This window comes from Corvus kubaryi, unplaced genomic scaffold (assembly GCF_017639235.1).
Source record: "Corvus kubaryi isolate FWS band 111438036 unplaced genomic scaffold, C.kubaryi_AGA036_p1.0 37357, whole genome shotgun sequence".
NCBI classification, from domain to species: domain Eukaryota; kingdom Metazoa; phylum Chordata; class Aves; order Passeriformes; family Corvidae; genus Corvus; species Corvus kubaryi.
The window spans coordinates 10929251-10950033 of record NW_024581117.1 but is presented as its reverse complement, the minus strand read 5'-3'; the positions used below and the strand labels follow the sequence as shown (position 1 = coordinate 10950033).

The 20783-nt window shown below is 40.6% G+C and overlaps 2 protein-coding genes across 5 annotated transcripts in view; one reads left to right on the top strand and one right to left on the bottom strand.

The window, feature by feature from the left end:
• The window catches only part of GLUD1 (glutamate dehydrogenase 1), a 29391-nt gene extending 11798 nt beyond the window's left edge, over window positions 1-17593 (bottom strand). The window contains exons 1-5 of the mRNA XM_042033366.1: window positions 17083-17593; window positions 5213-5293; window positions 4318-4373; window positions 3402-3465; window positions 1677-1771 (exon numbers count right to left, since the gene is read on the bottom strand). Coding sequence (XP_041889300.1) covers window positions 1677-1771; window positions 3402-3465; window positions 4318-4373; window positions 5213-5293; window positions 17083-17515 — 729 coding nt within the window. The 5' untranslated portion in view covers window positions 17516-17593. The remainder of the gene's footprint in view (window positions 1-1676; window positions 1772-3401; window positions 3466-4317; window positions 4374-5212; window positions 5294-17082) is intronic.
• Window positions 17594-17828: 235 nt separating this feature from the next.
• The window catches only part of SHLD2 (shieldin complex subunit 2), a 29912-nt gene continuing 26957 nt past the window's right edge, over window positions 17829-20783 (top strand). For 3 of the 4 annotated variants that reach the window (XM_042033243.1, XM_042033245.1, XM_042033241.1), the window contains exon 1: window positions 17829-18183. The gene's annotated coding sequence lies outside the window, so the exon portion shown is untranslated. The remainder of the gene's footprint in view (window positions 18184-20783) is intronic. The other variant, XM_042033248.1, reaches the window with a different exon arrangement.

Sequence of the window (20783 nt, the reverse complement as noted above, 5' to 3'; positions counted from 1 at the left end):
TCTTTTTCAATAAGATACTGCCATACAGAGAGAGTCTAAAAGAAGTTGTTGTAGCATAATTCAAATTTTAATCCTCAGTAGTTATTTTGTTTTCTTTTGTCATGGAATCATGAGAATGTGTAGGACTATACAATAAGGTGAGATGACAAAGTGGAAAGAATAAGAAATTTAGCCATTTGAAAACTTCTTATCAGTGCTTAGTTTAATTTTTAAAAAACTGGAGCTTTTGTATAAGACTGTATGAGAGCTCCTCAGTACAACAAATCTTAAAGCAGGTCACTTGCTGTGATCCTTATCGTCAGTCTTAATAATACAGTGCTGTTGTATCACAGTGAAATACACATTTTAGTGAAATGAGTTAAAACTTACAATGCTTTGAGGCAGTAGTTTTGTTATAAGCTAAAATTTCAAGTTCTGACTGAGGGAACTAGTTGCCACTCTGCATGTTGAAGTCCTTCTGAAGTCATAATTTTGGCTTTTTATCAGATTTCAAGTTGTTATTAAAATATTTACCTATGTGAATAGCAAAAACCAAGTAATGTTTTACAGTGACACCCCTGAGGGAGAGCTCTGTGTAAATGTGATTTACCTCAACTAATCAGCATGCCACAGCTGATTCCTCAAGCATTCCTTTTTTCCTTCCATAAAATACCTTAGACTGTATTTCAGACTTAGAATAACCTGTGCCATTCCACCTCCTATTGTTCAAAGCCTCAGACAAGTCTTGTGCCAAGAGACTGTGGGAGGACAGCCAGGCAGGTCTTGAGCAGATGTGCCAGAGAGAGGCACGTGGTGGGTGGCACTAATGCCCTTCTACTGGAGGCATACACCCTGCTGTATTTCAGGAGAGCTGCTGGAAGGGACTGCACAAAGTACAAGGAAAGAGTCTTTTTGTTTCCAAAGGAGCTGGGATAGGCTAACATGCAATAGATTAGCACATTAACACACTAATACACAGCTACTAACAAATAAGTTATCTACAATACATTTTTCTTTTAACTGACCTGTCAAAAGTATACAGCAAAAGTGTTTCGTTAACAGTCAGGTACAAATAACCCCACTGACATAAGGACAAAGGCCAAACTAAGGGCTAGCATTAAAAAGTAATTTTTAAAAACTTTGAATTTTTTTTTTAATTGCCTCCTGGGCTAGAAATTATGTCAGTGCTCTTTTGGTTTACATTTTGGAGAATTTGCTGAAGTCCACAATGAATACCTGTTACTTCTAGGAGACTGCAGAGAACCTTACAACTTTTACAAGTTATACCAATAGTGTGAACTTAATTTTCATGGTCTCTTGAATGTACAAAAACATGAGCATTTCTTTAATAAAACTTGTAAATTCAGTTATCAGTTAACAACTTTAAATTATAATTATAGTACCAATGAAAAACAGAGGAAACTGATAGACATAGAAACCAATTTTAGACTATATACCTTTAAAAACAGTGTATTTTCTTTTTGTTGAACAGCTGCAGTCAGTATTGTATCAGACAAGATTCTTTTAAGGCTACTGTAAGAATATTATCCTTAAAGCTATTTTTCCTTTACTGTACCCTAAAATCCTCACACCACTGAAGCTGTCACAGTTTGCAAGAATATTTTTAGATCCAATAAGTAAACAAATTGATATGATTAGGCAGGTTTTCTGCTTGAAAGCCTCTGCTCAAGACTTACATAGTGTCCTATGGTACTGGCATAGGTGTCAGCAATCCAGGACATCTCCCTCTCCCCCGTGCTCATATCAGGAGCAGGCACATCCACACCAGGTCCTGTTGGCAACAGTGAAAACAGCTCTTAAGGATCAAACACAAATCGTTATTTTCAATCATTATTCCCTTGGGAACTGTGCAGGCCTTGGCAGAGAAGAACTGTTTTCCTATTTAATCCTCAGTTTATTATGCAAGCAACACATTCTTCTGGCTTCAGTGCAGTTTTAGATGCTGTATCATACCTTTCTACACTATTGTCAAAATCCCCAACCTTTACATAAGCCATTTGATAAGAGGTGAAGGCCAATTTGTCAATAAAAAGTCGGAGCAGGACAGTGCACCAAAAGTGGTTTGGGTTTTTTTTGACAATCATTGCTGTAACAGGGAGGGTGCTATCTAGGTATGATTTCTATATACTGTGACATTGATTGGATTCTTCTGCATAAGAATTTCCTTTCTGTTCCTGGGTGAGTTCAAAAATCGCAGGCAGGTTGTTCCTAGTCATTGCACCATAGCACATGCATTTCATTTTACTGCTTCCTTCAAGAAAGGTTTCATTTCTCTTTCTTGATGAAATAAAACTTTAAAAGAAGTTTTACACATCTGTTGAAATAAAAAAAAAAAATCTGTTTTTTGTAGATAGCTAAAAATAGTATTTCTCCAGACTATTTAAGATTATAGAGACTTGCTAATCAGGATTTTAAATGCAACTCTGCCCCTAACAATTTTTTCTAAGTAATTTAGAAAGGTTTGTAAAAGTTGTGTAGCACCAACTAGAGAGCCAAAAAGGAAGACAAGTTTACCAAACCACTTTAATTGTCACTGAACTATCACTATAGCTGGCATTGTGTATAGTAAAACCCTAGTCACACGTAACATCAGTAAGTGTGTTTATAAAGGAGCTTAATTTAGATGATAAATACTCTGGCTGAAGAGCAAGAAAATGCAGATAAAAGGACAGATATTCCCAAGGCAGTTAGATATCAGGAATACATGACAGACCTTTAACCAGTTACACACCTCGTTATTTATTCGCATAAGAACCTTCTCGGGGTAAAGCTGTTCCCTTTAATTAAAAATTGAGCTGGTAATATCCAGCTTTCTGCAGAGGAGATGTCCAGACAGCTAAGCTACCAGAACAACTCAGGGCTGAGTCTGAATGAAGCCCCTGCTAACATTACTGAGCTGAGGTTCTGTTACAACAGGCTCCTGTGCTTCTTGCCTACGCTTCCCTTGCAGCCTCTGGTTGCCGTGGGTGAAGCCATCAACTTTTGCTGGGGTGGATCTTCTATTTCCTTCCTCTCTTTCCTCAGATATCTGCCAAAAGCCTCAACTGAGACTACAGGAAACAGTAACAGTGAGGAGTTTGCTATTAGAGATTAAAACTGCAACAAATGGTCACAATTTTATGATCTAACTCTGAGATAAATGTGATTCATTTTGGATACTGTGACCTCAGCTTTTGTGGCTTCTCATAGCAGAACAGCCATCACAAAAAGTTAAGATATTTCCCTAAAAAATGCATGAAGATGCAATGACTCAATTCTTTGTGGCTCTTTGCTGAAAGTTCTCTATTTAAATTGTTTACAGTTCTCAAAAATACTGTTATTTAAGGATATTAACTAATAGGAACTGCCAGTGCACAATAAATCAAGCTTCTAAATTTGAGTAGTAAAGCTGCCCGACATACCAATAAAGCCCTTTTTTGCCAGCTCCATGGTAAACCTTCTCGTGATCTTTTCCAATTCATTGTCCTATAGAGAAAACGCAATAAACATCAGAAGAAATCATTAGTGTTTAGGAGTATTTGCTCAAACTTAGCCCAAGCATAAGGAAACGCCCTATTCTTTTAGAAGAAAGGATGATTCATAATTTATGTAATTTATATGCCACTCCCCAGCAGACCGTTGGTATTCAGGCAGCACAAGAAACACTGGGCTTTCTTTCCATACATTCTGATCCATGCCAGGAAGAACCACCTGTGCCCTTTGCAGAGATTTCCAGCAAACAAATCTGATATCCTGTGTGAGCCAGCAAGAGCTGGCCCTGCCAGGTGTGTAATCAACACAGCCAAACGACTTCGCACAAATCCTTACAGGAGCTTTGAACTTAGAATATCTGTTATGTATTCTGGTATTCCTCTCTGGACAAGTTGTTTTAATTAGGGCAAGAAGGCAAGCCTGCAGTAAACCTTTTATAATCCAAGTTAGTTATTATTCACACTGGAACACTGCACAGAATGGTTTAATGGAGCATAAAACTATTCGTCAAAATAAACAAAAACATTACCTTTTTTTTCTAAGAGTAACTTAATTTAAGATTTTATTAACAGTATCAACTTAAAAAAAATTCAGGTTCCAAATTATTTGTAGTATCCTGATTTTCAGAAAAAAAAAAAGTTAAGTAATTGAAGTATTCCACCTCTGAAACACAGACCTTTCAAAAATTCTTTTCCTACCTATTGCATGCACAGGCTACATTCAGCCTTTACATAGGCAGAAGTGGCAGGAGATTTTAAGTGGTCAATAATGCCCTTAGAAGAGCTTTTTTAACTGGCTGGCTTCAGTATTGCAGATAACTGAATTTTTATCTATGATTAGGCTTACTGTGTAGTTCTTGGGATTGATCTTGACACCAGCCTTTGCCCCACCAAATGGCACATCTACAAGAATGCAAAGGAAAATCATTTTACTTTTTCAACAATAAAGGCAGAAGACATGAGAAATAAGTGCAATTATATCTTTGATTTTAGCAGTGATTTTGGTTTTGCTGTGTTTATGGCTTCTCAAGTGTAAGCTATGATCTGATCTAGGTACTCTTACAAAAATGGGAGATCTTTCAAGGCACTTTGAAAATGGTCTTTGAAACTCAAAAGTTCATTATTTAAATTTTCTATGCTTAAATATCTCTTGTCCTTGACACTTTAGAAATATTAAGTTTTATCATTTAAATTTTACTGGTTTAGCTCAAAACTTTTACTTTGCAAGTCCGAAGTGTGTCTATATACATCAGGAAAGTAATTTCTTTTCTTACACATAATGTGCAGATTCTGTCTAAACGCCTCTACAATTTAGTAGCTGTGTACAAATTATACTTCTTCATAACCCATAAAGGAATTTAATCCTTCTCTCTCCGCAGCTCCCCTGCCTGAATCCTTTACAGCCTCCATCTGTTCCCCCTAAAATTAGTCCCCTACTAATCCAAGTTTGTTGTACTTGAATTTGAGTTCAAGGTGCAGTACTTTTTATGGGAGAGGGTAATTAGCAGAATTTGGACTTTTCAAATGAAAATGCAACCGTATTTAAGTATCTTCAGTAACAGCAGAGGGAATATGTATTATTATTTTGGTCACCATAGATTTTTCCCATCTTGCTACAGATTTAAGTTAGAGATTACTGTCTGAAATTCATTTTAATCCTTCATGTGTTCTTTTTTTATGTAATTACATCAGTAGTGATTGAAATTCAAGATTGAAATCTTGCTTGAACAATTAACACTTACCAACCACAGCACATTTGTATGTCATGAGAGAAGCTAAGGCTTTCACTTCATCCACGCTAACATCCATACTATAGCGAATACCTGCAAAAGACACACAAGAAAAAATAGGAATTCACTAAACTTCATAAGTATTTATAAATTGGGAAAGTTAATTCTACACCAACAACCTTTAACACGTAAGTATCTCATTTATCAACTTACTTTAAGAGGTGAAGAACAAGACCCTGTTCCCCTACTTAAATATCTATCTTTTATGTAGCAGAAATTCAAGACTTCAGTAACTTTCTATGAAGTAGTTTAATGGCAACACTCAGTCTTGGGGGAAAAAGGGGACTATTCCTTGTGAGAAAGATGAATCAAGATGACAGGTAACTAAGAGCAGAGTTTTCAAAAGGCTGATAAAGCCCTTCAGCATTCCACAAGATCTTTAGCTTTGGACTTCATTCACCGTATATACAAGATTAACTTTGTTCCTGAACATAACTTAACGTACAGGTTACAATCAAGGTGTTTTTGACAGAGTAATACAAGTTCCTGTTAAGTTCTAAGTCTTGGCTTCAAGGCCCTGGCTGCTAGGGCACAGCCACAACACAAAAAGCAACAGAGCACTCTGCTAGTTCTAATTTTTTCATAACATTTTGAGCGAATAGCTCTACACCAGCAAGCTTGTGGGACCAGGCCACCTACCCACACCCACATGGAAGCCAATGCATACCTGCATTTCCTGCACCAAGTCATTCAGCAGGGCTGCAAGTGTGTGCTGACAAATGCAAATTCAATTTGTTGAGTGCTGATAGCAGTTCAGATGCAAAATGGGTGAGCCCAGCATTCCAGGCAGTTCAAAACTGAGTAAAAAATGGTTACACAAAGGTAAGGAGATCTTTCACCTGCCTGACTCTTACCAGTCTTCTGAAAAACGGAAAAATCCAATAAATTGATTGAACTCAAGATTCGTGTATTCTGAAGGTAGTTGCAGAGTAGGAAATATTTAACCAAACTGACAGGGCAGATATAGAGAACTAGAGAAGCCTAAACATGACGTTTAAGACCAACATATGCCCACAGTCACATGGCCAAAGCCAAAAAGGTCCTCCAGCTGTATGTTTGTTTCTATCCAATTTTCTCCTACCTAAGCATACAACAGAGCCATGAATAACTTGTTATTCCCATCTCTACTCCCCAAATCTTTGGCTGGAGGTTGTGAAAGTTGCACGGTCGTTTGTAGCAGGCACAGAGTGTCCTTTAGATGCCAGAACATGGCACCACAAATTTCCTATTATGTAAAGAGAAGACCATATTCAAGTTCTCAGGAGTGAAAAAAGGCCAGCATACATTATCCAAACTAAAGCACTGTGCTGCTATGAAAGCGATTCCTGAATGCTCTGGAAACAATCCCAGTTTCAAAGGAACTAAGTGCTGCTCAACTAAAGCTGAGAGCCAAGTGCTGCTTTCTTATGTGAGTTCAATCAGTAAAAGAAAGCACCATGCCTCTGCAGAACAGAATTATTGTCTATATGGGGGAAGGGTGGTCTACAAAAGCAAACTAAGTAGTTTCTGACTTAGGTAGCTGCAAGGAGTTAATGTCTGAGCTTTCAATATCCTTCCCATAGGAATATTCAAAATTTAAGTGGAACCTATCAGAACCCAAAAGACCAGTCGAAGTTAGAACATAAATGTGTTTTGGGTTTTTTTTAATGTCTTACTCTGATCCTTCAGAGGAGCAGTTATCCTTCTGTCAAGCTCTGAGCAAGAGCAAACACTACCTATGGCACTGGCTGTCCTGTCTGGGGAAATCATACCTCTTGGTTGAACAGGTACTCTGGGGAAAGGTCTCATTTGAGTATTGCTCAAGCCAGTCAAGTTTGGAGTCACAGTCTGTGTTGGCCAGAAGTGAACTCTGCTCCTCCACCCCCAGCTGAACTGTATCACTGTGTATTTATTCAACCCATATACTTATTTAAACTTTGAAGTTGTGTATACAAAGCAGTTTTGCTATAAATGTACTCCTGCAGGCACACAAAATGTTGTTTATTGATATATGAAAAGGAGCAAGGAGACTAAATACTTAGGGATAGTTATCTTGTACAGTTTAAAGAGAGAAGCAAAATACAAAAAGAGAGGGAAGCCTCTCCTGCAAATCATATGGAAGATAGGCTCTGAAGAGGTAAACAAGCAGCACTTCAACTAGAAGTGCTAGTGCATGTACTCCAGTGCATGTAAAACAGTTAGATCTCTGGTTCCTTGTATTACAGTCAAGGATTACTACAAACTTTGATGTAATAAATATTACATTTTCATATCAAGGTAAATAGGGAAAAAGCCCCAAGACTAAAAAAGTACTGACAGGTTTTCAACTGAGCTGCCTATTTGTCAGCCATGTACATATACCAGAACACAAAAAACCTTTGGACTTGAGGCTAAAACTGTTCTTTTCTGGACAACTTTGTATTTCTGAATAAGGTTTAACTTTTTTCCCAGGCTTTTAAACAGTTGTAATTGAAATGGCTTGACTGCTGGCTTTATCTTCGTAAGTGGAAGATTAGTCAATTCTGAGAACTGTGCTGACTTTACTAGTCATTCTTCTCTAGTTTATGTGGTAAAATCTCCCATTAGGCGGAGTTCAGGGTGTGATCCCAGGTTCCCTGACAGGTGTGATGAATTTTTCCCTTTCCTGGCAGGAGCACATAACATTTAAGATGCGGTAACATTTCATTCCTTTTCACAATTCAGCCAGTTACTGTTTTCCAGGAATTGTAATTACTCTACAAGAGGGTCACCTCTTGACAGGGAAGTTATTTGTGCTAAGCTGTTAAGACTGATGAGAAGCAGGCATCTGAGAATGCTGTACATTCCATCTGCAAGCGGATGCACAAAGATAAAAGACATACTTAATTTCTATTCTATTTGGACATCATTGAAATTTAGTTTGACAGCTTCCTAATTTGGCAGGAGTATTGCCACGCATTTGGTATGACTCCTTTGGCAGTGTTACGATGCATTCAATAGCCTGAGTCTAAAAATGGACCATATGCACAGATAAAATACTGGGTTTGGTTTTTTGGCCTTTTTTTTTTTTAAGGTTCCCACTACATAAAAGCAAACAGAAGTTACTGTTAGGTAGCAAGATTGTAATTTTTTTAAGCCCTGGCAAGTCCCACGCAGAAAGTCTCTGGAAACTTGTGCCTTTTACAGCAAACTAGCTACAAAAAATAGCCTGAAGAAAGCCTCAAGTTACAGTATGACTCACTGCCATGGAAAATACTTTTCATTGGAAAACATATGAATTCTTGTTCTAGTTGAGAATTCTCTTTCCTTACCACGCCCCAAGAAGTTAAACAGTATGCTAAGAGAGACTTTGTTTTTCTATGCACAACAGCTTCAGGATGAGGAAACGTTTTAATTTAAATTTTTTTTAGTATTGGTCAGTATAAAGAGAAGGCTTTATCACCACATGGCTGTGTTTATGGTTTTAAAACTTCTTTTTTATGACCTGTATTATACTTCACTCTAGTTACCGCTTGCACTAAGCCCAGTAATTGTTTGCTCATGATTTAAGCTTAGCTTCTTAAATAGATGCTATGGACTAATTTTCACTTTTCCAAATGAAGGTAGAAAGCGCTAGAAACACAGTGTTTTTTGAATACACATCAAAGTAGTCATCATCAGCAAGGCTACTTTGGATTGTATAGTAACAGCAGTCAGTTATCATTTTAATCATTTTATCACTTTGTAGCAAGGAGTGTACTAACATGCACATAACAAAGACCTTGATTTCCAAGAAAACTGGTTATACATCCTACTAGATTTTACGTTGTAGAGATTTCAGTATGTTCTGTGATGTTCAGTGTGTTTATGATGCTTCCTTAGAAAACGTGGTGCACAGAACCACCAGCTTTTCTAGGATGACTACTGCCTTTCTCACACGCCTACAAAGCTATTTAGGGAAGGTAGTGTCACTATTTTCCGAGCTTCTAGTGCAGTGATCCTAAATGGTAGTACCTACGTATGCCCCCACCACTAACGAGCACGAGGTATTCAAACTCTCAAAAACTAAACAGTTGCCATAGCAACAGTTCAGTGCAAAACACTTGGTAAACTACTCCTCCCGCACTAAATATCTTTCAAATCTTAGTAAGTCTCTCAAGTTCCCCAGAACCTGGAACACATTTGCATCTCAGTCTAAATTATTAATATCTAACTGAGAGTTTTATCCTGCTTTGACTTTGGTGTTTTCTTCTGGTTGTGATGATCTTGTGGACTTTGGAACTAATTTGGGTCCTTTACAGATGACAATTCCTGTTAATATGGTGCATTTGTTCTGCTCACCTCTATTTGCAAAGTGCTTGCTCATCAAAGGAAGCCTTCCAGAGCAGCAGCTATCCTACACTACCCACACAGCACTCAGCAACACAGATGTCATGATCTCCTTTGGAAGTTTCTAGGACTGACCACAAGCATGTTAACCTTCCAATTAGCAACACTGGATTCTGCAGTAGCTCTGTGGGTTAGCAGCTTGCCTGACCCTGTGCAAAAGCTTGAGTGTAAGTCCACGGTCTGAAGGAGCTTCAGTATAGATGTTCACCTATGGATTCCGCAAAATCCATAAACCAGCACTTACTGCAGTGCCTTAGTTCCTCGATGTTTTAACTGTGGATTATGTATAATATTTTCATGTTTGGTAAGTAAGCAAGTGCAATTATGACTGTACTACTATCAAAGTAATCACTGACACCTAACTCAGTAGAGACAGATCATCCAAGCAATTCTTAGATTCTTTCAGAACACATACATTTTTCTAGATTCAGAAAAACAATCCAGCCTTCCCTAGAAAGAGAATGCTGAGCCTTATTTAACCATTGGGAAAGTGTGGTAAACAGCACAGTGACCAATTTGTAACTACTGAAGACAAGGAAATTCCAGATAAACCTAATAAAGCAAGATGAGTAATTCAGTACTGGAAAACAAGAACACCATACACCAATCAGCAACAAGAACTACTAATTCCTAAATTCAATTCACTAACTGCCAAGGGAGGAGATAAAAATATTTATCTCTTCCTATACAGCACTAGCCAGCTATAAAGCTGGGGCAGGACAGACATTCCCCTATAGAGACATCCCACCATGCTGCTTTAAGTACCAGTATGTATAAAATGACCACAAGGTACTCAGCCAGACAGAGCACTTCAGGATACCACTTATTGTATGTTTTTAATAAGCTGCACTTGAAACATGCAGAAACATACATGTTTATTTCAATCCATGCTGAGAAAAGCCAAGAATATTCTCTATTCAAAAATTATCTCTGGTGCATTGATAAGACTTAGTGTTTTAAGTATGAATACAGCAAATTTAGTACACTACCACGCAAGCAAATAGTACGTGAATTTACGCAGTTAGAACATGGCTATGAAATAAAGTCTCTCACCTATAGAACTACCTCAGCCCCACCTAAAGGATTAGGTTGCTCATTAAAGTGCACTCAAGACTGTAGCAACAAGGACAGAAACAGGGACATACAGTAAACTGCTTCCACACAGATATTATTACTATGTGCAGAGGGGGGTGTGTGCAGAGGGTGGAAATAACACACAAGTTGGCCCCGGCTGGTCCAAATGCCATAGGAGCTACAAAACAATAAGCCACCACAGTGCTGACATGAGGCAGGCAAATTCCATGCTCTTCTTAAGAGTCTAATTCCTGACAAGATGGAGCTGTTGCAATTCATGCAACAAAAAAGTGCTTGCTAGGATCACCCAGAGAACAGGAGGGAGACTATCACAGAGGAGATTCCTCTCCTCACCGCCCCCCAACACGTGTTTATGCAGAAAGCCCAATGCTGAGAGAAGTATGATCTCTCTATAAATAGACAAGGAGCCAACAGTGGCAAAACAACTATTTAAGATCAAGGACAAAGCTGGCTACTGCACCAATGGTATGAGCTGATTATATGAAAAAGCTTAGACTAAAAAGATTCACAGCCAAAAGAGCAAGGCATAGCCTCCTACAAGAGTACCAGAGGTAAAAACAAAAACCTGACACGGCTCACATCGCAATTAGCTTATTAAAAGACAGTAAAAGACAGGACACCCATTCCTTTATTTTTTTAAAATTTGCAATTTAAATGTATATCCACTGTTGCACTAATTGTAAAGTTAGATAAGCTACAATAAGAGAACAGAAACCTACAAAACTTGGTCAGAGGTTGGACTCAATCTTAGAGGTCTTTTCCAGTCTTAATGATTCTACGAAAATAAGGCAGTCGTATAAGCTTTAGCTGTAACACTGCAAGTGTTATCACAATTAGGCTAATTACCTTCGTTTTGCCCCCATAAACCTCTCACACTCCTTTGGAGTTAGATCAGTTTCCAAGGTTTATTTCAGGTTACAGATGGTCCGTGTTATAGTTCCATCTGTTGCATGGTCCATAGGGTACATTTCCATGTCTTACTCTGACAGACTCTTGGGTCAAAGACACAACCTCTTAACTTTCACCCATACATGGCTTTTAAAAAGCAAAGCCACTAATTCAACCCAAGATAAACAGCTCTGCTGAATTGAAGATACCTTATAGCACTACTCCTTACTTACCATCTTAGAAAATGCATAAATAATGTTGAGACAGCACATGGGGTTGTACTGATCCAGCTCCTGCCATGTACAGGTTTTTATTTTGCAAGTAAGGTTTCTATCATCATGTATGTACACTATTTTAAACAAGATAATGTCTGCTACAGAGGGTGTTTTATGACTGGGCACTGAGATCAGTGACAACCTTAGACCTCTGCAATGGGAAAACTGCAGCAAGTGCGGCATGAATAAAAGTCACCTCATGCAGTAAGAAACTCATTAATATGAACTCTTGAGCCAAGTGAGAAGGATAAATCCTGACAGGCAGAATAAAAGCAGCTAAGACCAGACAACAGGAAAGCTGTGTAGTGCAGAACAGCTCCTTCCACGAACCAGCCAAGGCAGCACCACACAGGAAATCAGATTCATTCACCTCCAAGACAACTGAACAAATAAAGTAAGACTCATCTGTCTTTACATAAAAGAGTGAACTTTGAAGTAATGTTTGACAAAGCTTTTCAAAATTCCTCTGTAAGCAAAAGTTATACTAAATCTAGTCCAGAACTAAAGACTGTTTTAAAGCCTTTCTGAACTGAGGAAGCAGCCGAGACTTGGTTACAACAATCTGGGTAAGTACAAACACAAGTTAGGCTGTTTCCAGCTCTGATTCACTTGGTTTCATTTATAACAGACCTGTTCAACAGCTGGTTAACACGGAAAGGCTTGAAAAAGTTTTAAAACCATTTAACAGCACTATTCCCATAGTAAATGCCGCCTAACAAACATGGAATCACTTCCATACTACTAAGCAGGTAAGAATTCAGTAAGTTTATTTTGTTTTCTGAAAGTGACCAATTAACGATAAATAGCCATCAGCAACCACGTAAAAAGCAGCTTAACCAGTTATACACCTTTCACAGAACCTGATGAAATTATCTAGAAAGGTTTATTATGTTAAGTAAGAACTGCCAGAGTACTTTCCAACAAAGTCATCTGTATTCAGACATCTCATTTCCTGTATCCTATTTGGTTTGTTTTACTTCTTTAGGCAGCTGTCAGTGCAGTGAACAAGAACAGCTGTGGTTTCCTGTTAGTGCTGACCACTGGCATGCAAGTCACCACATCAGCAAAGGAAAGAGTGATGTGACCCACAGCATTACTTCAGCTACCAGGCAGCATCAGTCCAGTTGCATAAATACTACGTTTGGAGAGCAAGCAACCTGAGCTCCAACACACAAGAAAACTGCTTATTCCACATTCTCAATGGGATGAGGAGGCATCTAAATGATTTTTCCTTTTTAGCAAACACTTACATTGTAGAAAATGGAGTCCTTAAAACCTCGATTTGCATGCTGGACATACTGCAAGACCTACCACGTAAATGGGGATATTCATGACTGCTCTGTAAAGATTCCTAAAGTACAGCAGAGAAGCACCACTAAGAAAAAGAATCACCACCTTCTCAATTTGCAAAGGTTTGCAACTCCCTAAGCAGAATTAAGGATTAACTTCTACAACAATTAGGTAAGCACTACAAGATCCTACAAGAAGTGTTATTTCTGGGTTCTCTCAATAAGGTGGAAAATCCCCAAAAGTTGTAAACTGAAAAGAAAGCATGTTTCAGTACCTCATGCTTCTTTTCCAGAAAAGCACTTTTCTTCACCCAATGAAGAATCACCTGCACTACCATGTAGTGACAGCTATGTCCAACACAACCAAGCTGACTTGTGTTCTTACATGTGCTTTGGGGGGAGAGAGGAAAGTAGGACAAGCCTTTAAATAACCTCCTATTTTTATTAACAATGCTTTTGATTGTTAGAACTAGGGTATCAAGAGCATTGTACTTCTTGAATAGAAATATCACAGTCGAGTTTCCCACCAAGATGTAGAAGTTTGCCTATATACAAAAAATGTAAGACTGATCCTGGATTTGCCCTCATGCAGCTGTATCAGGCCATAGCCATCCATCCACTCAAGACCTGTATTTTCAAAGCAGTCCTCTCACCACATTTACCCTGCTGAGGTATTTTTACTCTGCAGGCAAAAGAGAAGGCAGCACAGAAGAGGTACAGAAGTACTAGTCAAGGAACTGCTGGTTTGTACCAGCAGGTATCATTTGCATGCACGTGTGAGATTTATAAAGGTAAACCTTGCATTTAGAGTCTCACAGTTTCCAGATTTGGGCTGGACCACTAAACAGGGATTGAGGATTCTCCAGAAGAGAATGAGCAAGCAAAGAATTTGAAGAGATCTCTGACAGAAGGAACATCATCTAAATGTTATACTGTTAACTACAAACATTTAGTAGAAATAAGAAGGTGCCGCTAAAGTGTATATAATTATAATGTTTATTTAGACTCTCTTTCAGTAATTCAGCTGCCTCCAAGTTTAGGGCATTTTAATCGAGATTTTAAAATTTGATTTACAGTACAAATACTTCATTAGTTCATGGTTAAATCTGTAAATGCCCTTATAAACAGAAAGGCATACAGAAGTAACACACAATTGCTAATGTACTATTATGGTATGAATGCACTGAAAAAAATTAGAAACAGTTGAAGGAGGACAGCCTTTAAAAGACCTAAAAACTTTTATACTCCTACATTTCATACTTGAATCTTAAAGTGTACTTTGACCATTTGTCTAATCTGCATACAGAACAGTATTTAATATTCTCTAAACAGCATCTCTTATCCTTCAGTTTATGTAAACCTCAAGAAATGTAAGAGATGAGCTTTTAAAGCACAATGCTCCTTGAAAGAATGACAGACATGACAAAGCATCCCTACTTGCTAGCAATCACCTAGCAGTAACTAAACACCATTTCTTTCTTAGTACCAAATATACACACACACTCCCAAAAAAAAAAAAATGCAGAATGGGTAACCCTGTTTTACTCAATTTTACTTTTCAGGAAGTGCAAAGTTAAAGGTCACAGTTCTGCATGTGAAAAGATTTGGAAGCTGTGTTCCTCCTAACGTCTTTGCAAACCTTCCACTTGTCAACTCACCCCTTCTTTTAAAAGGTGGGCTTATGTCCCTTGCTGCTTCTAGAGGGTGTGAATTACTTGCATTGGACTCTGGGGTCCACAGTGTGTGGGACACTCACTTCAGCAAGTTTCCCTATTTCATACTGTTACATGGAATTCAGAGTTGTATTTCATTGGACTTTGTGCTTTTATCCCTGTGGGATTGTACTAAGATTCTAGTTTTAAAATCTCTTTTACACAAAAGCTCAAGTTGTTGGTGCATTTTGGGTGGATCAAATGTACTATAAATGCAGAAATATCTTTACCACTCCTTTGCCATTAAAGTAGAAATGTTCTACTTCCTCACACCTTTTTCATAGCAGGTTTCAAGCAATTAATCTACTCTTACCATGCATCCCATTTAAATTTACTGCAAATCCAGATCTGTCATCTGATAGCGAGCAAATTCTTAGAGAGCATTAGAAGGTGAAATGCATTAATGATCTCTGTGCTGAAGAATGGAAAGGAAATATCATTTGCAATTTCTTCCCTAAATCCAGAGGGGGTGAGGAGCAGCACATGAAGAAAGGGACAAACTACTGAGACCTCCTACTTTCTTCAGCTGTCATTTTCAATTGTCTTAGAATCTGCAGTTGTAGCTTTCTATAAGTGCTCCAGTGTTTGCTTCAGTGTGAGTGCAGACAGGCATAACAAATGCCACCAAAAATCAAGAAATTCTGGTGAGGATTTAGAAATATAGGTATCCGAACAGAAGGTGTCCAATCACCCAGTTGGTGGGTTTTGTTCATGTACAGTGCATCTTATAATTATTTGTTGTGTAAACATTAGTTCCTTCACTTGTGAGAAATACTAATGTGAAATATTAGAAGCTATCATATTTAATGCTATTTTATTACTTCATTTGTCACTGGACTGCATTTTGTTATGCAAGCAGGATCTTAAGAGTAACACAGGCTGTACAGCAAACAGTAAGCAGCAGCAAAGAGTAACTTAACTGGAGCACTGATACAACAGCGGTGTGATAGTCACCAGTATTTTAAAAGAAATTATAGCAATGGCATAGAATAGTAGCTTTACTCAGAGTAAACTTCAGCCACACCCAACTTCAGCTACAGCTAAGTCAGATGCTAACTCTTGCTTCAAGTAAACAACCAAAAGCTGAGTTAGCCTCTTTTGGGTAAGAATTTAGCATGTCACAGGACACTCAATACATATTTGATTTTGGAAAGTCAGGAATCACATTAACAGGACAGACTATTTGTGCTGCAGAGAGAAATCCTTATGTCATGTATATACAACAGCTGAACTGATTGTTACAAATACATTTACCTAAGAACACCCTTCCTAATCTAGTCTTGAAGTCAGAGGACCTCATTTATAAGAAATCGCTTGCTTTCTGTAACCATCATTATTTACCATAAAGCTGGTTTACTCTGAAAAAAATGTGTTTACAGACTACAGAAGCTCTGGTTTGAGTCACACACCTGAAATGGTTTCCAATATTTAAGTGTCCATAAAGATCAGAGCTCTTGAGTAAGTTATGCTGAAGGACATCTGTATTTGTTTTTCAAGGAAATGCCATCTATCCCAGACTAAGAAGGGGTCTGATTCCTCTGAGATCACGGCCAATCCCAGAGAGCCCAGCTCTGCTCAGCTCCAGTGGGAATCACCCTCTCGGTCCCTTGGCACGTTGTCGGGCTCACCTATGCTGAGCTAGCTACTTCTAGAAAAATCACTTTTGTCTTCCTATGTATCCAGCCGGTAACTGGATACACAGTTAACTTGTTATTAACACTTGTTATTTTTCTGTACGGATATTTTCTGTGTGAGCATTAGGGTTTCGCGAACACAGCAGGCTGAGTGTAAAGGGACAGTGGCTCCTCCAGCTCTCGACTCGAGCACGCACTTCTAGCATGGTGCTCCCACGTTTCCCTACAAACACTATCTGGTCTGAGTCACACCGAGTTAAAATTAGGCGGGGGCTCGCCTCGCCGTTCCTAGGGCCAGACTGGCAGTGGGTGCGGCGAAGGCCCGACAGGCAGCCGTGACAGCCGGCACCGGGGCTGGCCCGGGGATCACCCGCGGGGCCGGGACAGCGGAGCGCTGAAGGGCTGCGGAGGAACCGCCCTGCGCCTGCCTTGCCTCGGGTATCGGATACCGCGGGTGGCAGAGGGAAGCAGCCGCCTACCCTCGCTGGCCGGGCGGGCAGCGGGCGCGGCGGGACAGGGCCGGCAGGGCAGGGGCGGCTGGCCGGAGCACGGCGGGGCGGGGCGGCCCTCCGCGGGCCCGGGGAGCTCCGCGGTGGGTCTCACCTCCCTTGCAGGGCGTGCGGTGCTGGCTGTGCTGCGCCCGGTAGCCCTCGATCACTTCCCACTCGCCATTGTCGCGCTTGATGGGGAAGGAGACGCTGAGCACATGGTTGCAGGGCTTGATGATGCGGAGGATGCCGCGGACGCGGTGGCGCCGCTCCTCCATGCTCTCGCGGGTGCGCAGCCCCTCCACTAGCTTGTCCTCCACGATGCTGGCGCCGCGATCGAAGAACCCCTCCACCATCTTGAAGAAGTTGGGGTCGTCCTCCTTCTTCGCCGCCTCACAGTAGTGCCGCCGCGGGCACCGGCCCCCGCCCCATGCCGCCGCCGCCACCACTGCCCCCCCGGCCGCTGCCGGCCCGCCCGGCTCCGCGCCCGCCAGCACGGAGCCGGCAGCCAGGCGGGACGCCAGCAGCTCCCCCAAGTAGCGGTACATGGCGGCGGCCGCCAGAAGCGAGGATCGGAGCGGCGCTGCCGCTGTCACAGGAGGCGCCGGGCGCCGCCGCCGCCGCCTTTAAACGCGGGCTGCAGGAGGGGCGGCGCGGGCCCGCGGGGCGCGGGGGGCGGGAGCTCTCCGCGCCTCCTGAGCGCGCCTGCGCCCCGCGCCCCACACCGCCCCCGGCGGGATTCGCGGACGGGGAGGGGGCGCGGCGGACGGGGCGGGGTCGGGCTGGGCCGAGCCTGCGCAGTGCGGGCCCGCCGCACCGCCCCTTCCCCTTCTCCTTCCCGTTCCACTTCCCCTTCCCGTTCGTGAGGCCGGGCACGCTGCCCGCCCCGCCGTGAGTGCGGCCGCTGCCACAGGGCCGGGCCCGGCCGCGCGGCCCCGCGCTGGCTGGGTGCGCTGCGGCCCGTGAAGAACCCGGGGCAAGTAGCCTTCATATGCCGCCCTTCAGCCGCGTGATAAACGAGGCGTCTCTTAGCGCAAGTACAGTGCAGTGAGGGCGTGCTCACACACGCAGTGTTTAACACTCACAGGGAAAGGAGCCTGTTGGGAGAGCTCAGCTTTTCCATGTTTGTTTAAGTGACTGCCCTGCCGAGAGGGGACAGAGGTTTCGAGTAAAGTTGTTAACATAGCTGCTTTCATAGAACCGTGGAATCACTGAGGTTGGAAAAGACCTTGACATTTATCTGCCCTGTCTACTCTGCTGTTTTTCCTCTTGCTGGGTCTTGGTCCACTCAACTCCATGTTTTTTATGCAGCTCAGGCATCTGACTACATCTCTAAGAATACTGCTTTAAACTGTGTAAGATCTGCTTTCAGAGCATGGGAGAGATTGTCTTGTACTATTGGACCAGGTTCATTTCAGAATAATTAAGTGGCTTGTTCATCTTCTGTCAGTTTGGGCTGCTAATGGAAAAATATAGCGGGTTTTTTTTGTTATAGGCTTGTGGGAGACCAATGCCCTTAAGCCAGAAATATCCAGGAAGTTGCTTTATCGCTATGGAAATCTTTCTAATCACTATGGGCATCCAAGAGCTGTGCTACAAGACTTGTGGGAAAGTAATTTAACTTCTCTGTGTATTTGTCAGCAGGGAGATTAGTCACAGATTCTTTAACTCCCATAAACTCTTCAGGCAACTGATTCTCAGTTTTTATATTGATTTAATGTTGCTTTCTGTCCTAAGATTCTGAAGACATTCTCTTAAGGACCACTAATAAGGCTGGTTTTTATCTGTAATGAGGATGGTTTATAACTGTAGTCTAGAGAACAAAGATCCTTGATAGTGATATGGAAAAAAAAAAAAGCAAGAAAGGAGCTGGTTCTTAGGCCAGTCTGTTCTTTGGATGTTGACACAGAGCTTCAGAAACAAGCTTACTGATTTGGTTTTCTGTCCATACTCTAGGTGGTTTATGGAAAATTTCTATTTTGGTGTTAATTGTCAGTTCACAGAACTGTAGTGTTCTCAGTGGTTGAATTAGCCTTGAGCTACTACTTGATTTGTCATCTGCAGGTTCTCATTAGCTAGAGCTCAATTTCTGTACAAGTTCTTAAATTTTGTAAATGCGTAGGAAAGAAGGTGGTTAGAGGTATTGTGGCAATTAGTCCTTATCAGGTAATTATTTCCACCTTTTTCTGTAGGTTAGAGTACTGTTTCACAAACACAAAGGCTAAATAAGGAATGTCATTAGCCAGTTAGCTCAGTCATGTAGACTCAGATTTAAGGTTAATGTGCTTAGCTCCTGTCCTGCTTTCAGCTGTGTTCTCTCTGATTTATGAGCACACTTAATTATCAGCTGCTTGCAGTGTCAGGCTATGTTTGTAGCACATGTTTGTGGATGTCTTTGAGACTGAGCCTGGGACATGACAATGTGAGAACCACGTGGATCTCTCCAGGGGCTCAGTCACACAGTTGTATTCGAAGTAATGGCAGTACCATACCTACCCTCCCTTCTAAACAAGACTGGATTTCAACAAAATATTCAACAAGCTGCATGTTGAATGCTGAGAAAAACTAAATCAGTGTGTTAAATTTCTTAGTCTTTAAATATTGTAAGAGAGAAGATAACTAGGGAGTTTTATTTTGCACATTTTTATGAATGAAGTCATGTGTGCAGTTTACAGGCAGTTTATCAAACTCAGCAGGTCTGTACCATATTTCTATTTGATTCAAGTCCCTTCTGGAGGCAAGAATAATGACCCTATCTGTGTCCCCCATTCCAGTATTCTTATATGCTAAGCAGTGAGCAGTTGAATCAAAATCAGTTTGCCAGAGGAAATTAAAAATGTCATGCTTTAGAATGAGTTCTAGCAGGCATGAAAGTGGAAATTGCAATAATAAAAGAGGAACTGTTTCTTCTTTACTCTCATGTAGCATGTGGGCTGCCATCAGAAGATTCACATTTGAGTAGGGTCAGTGAAAAAAAGTCATTTGGGTGGATTAAAAGATAACTTTTTGTCTTCACAACCAGAAGTTTCACTAACTTCATTAATTTCATGCCAAGTGTTGGTCTTAGGGCTGCATCTGAAGAGAGAGCTATATAGAGAGAACTCAATACCTGTGTGGTAGGGGCTGTATGATTCATAGTCTTTGCAGCAAGGTCATTTTCAACTGTGTGTACATGATAGGTATCAGTTTCTATTTAAAATCTGTGAAGTATAACTGAGAGAGACAAACAACTTGATTTAATTTCCTAAGCTGCTTCTAAAACATATATAAATTTTAACAGATCATTTTTATTATAGACAAGAGCTATAATAAACACTGTATTGTGCCTTCCTAAAGCAATCTACTGTTTTAAGGTATATATTATCAATTTCATAGCAATTGGAATGATTTTCTATGTATCAGATTTTAAAGTTTTATTGAAAAAAGGGATCTAAGACAATCAAATACTTCTTGCTTTAATCCATTATATTTTTTGAGGTACTAGCTATTTGGGAATATGTAGATGATTAGGGTAATCTTTTTCCTATGTCTTAACATCGTTAATAGTGGTATCATAAATGGAAGACATGCTTGTATTGAAATTAAGGGATAGTTTAGGTCCAGCTTAGTGTTACCTCTCAAAGTTTGTCAATTTGGCTAAAACATTCCCAAGGTGTTCTGATGCTGAATCCCCTCAGAAACTAGGATAGCCATTCCCAGCTTGCATCCTGGTCTTGTAACCAGCTCACCAAAGCAGATGAGAACGAGCAGAGAAGCTGCAAATCAGGGATCCTCCCAGGGCTCTGGATAACTCTGCCCTTGTCTGACTGAGCCCTT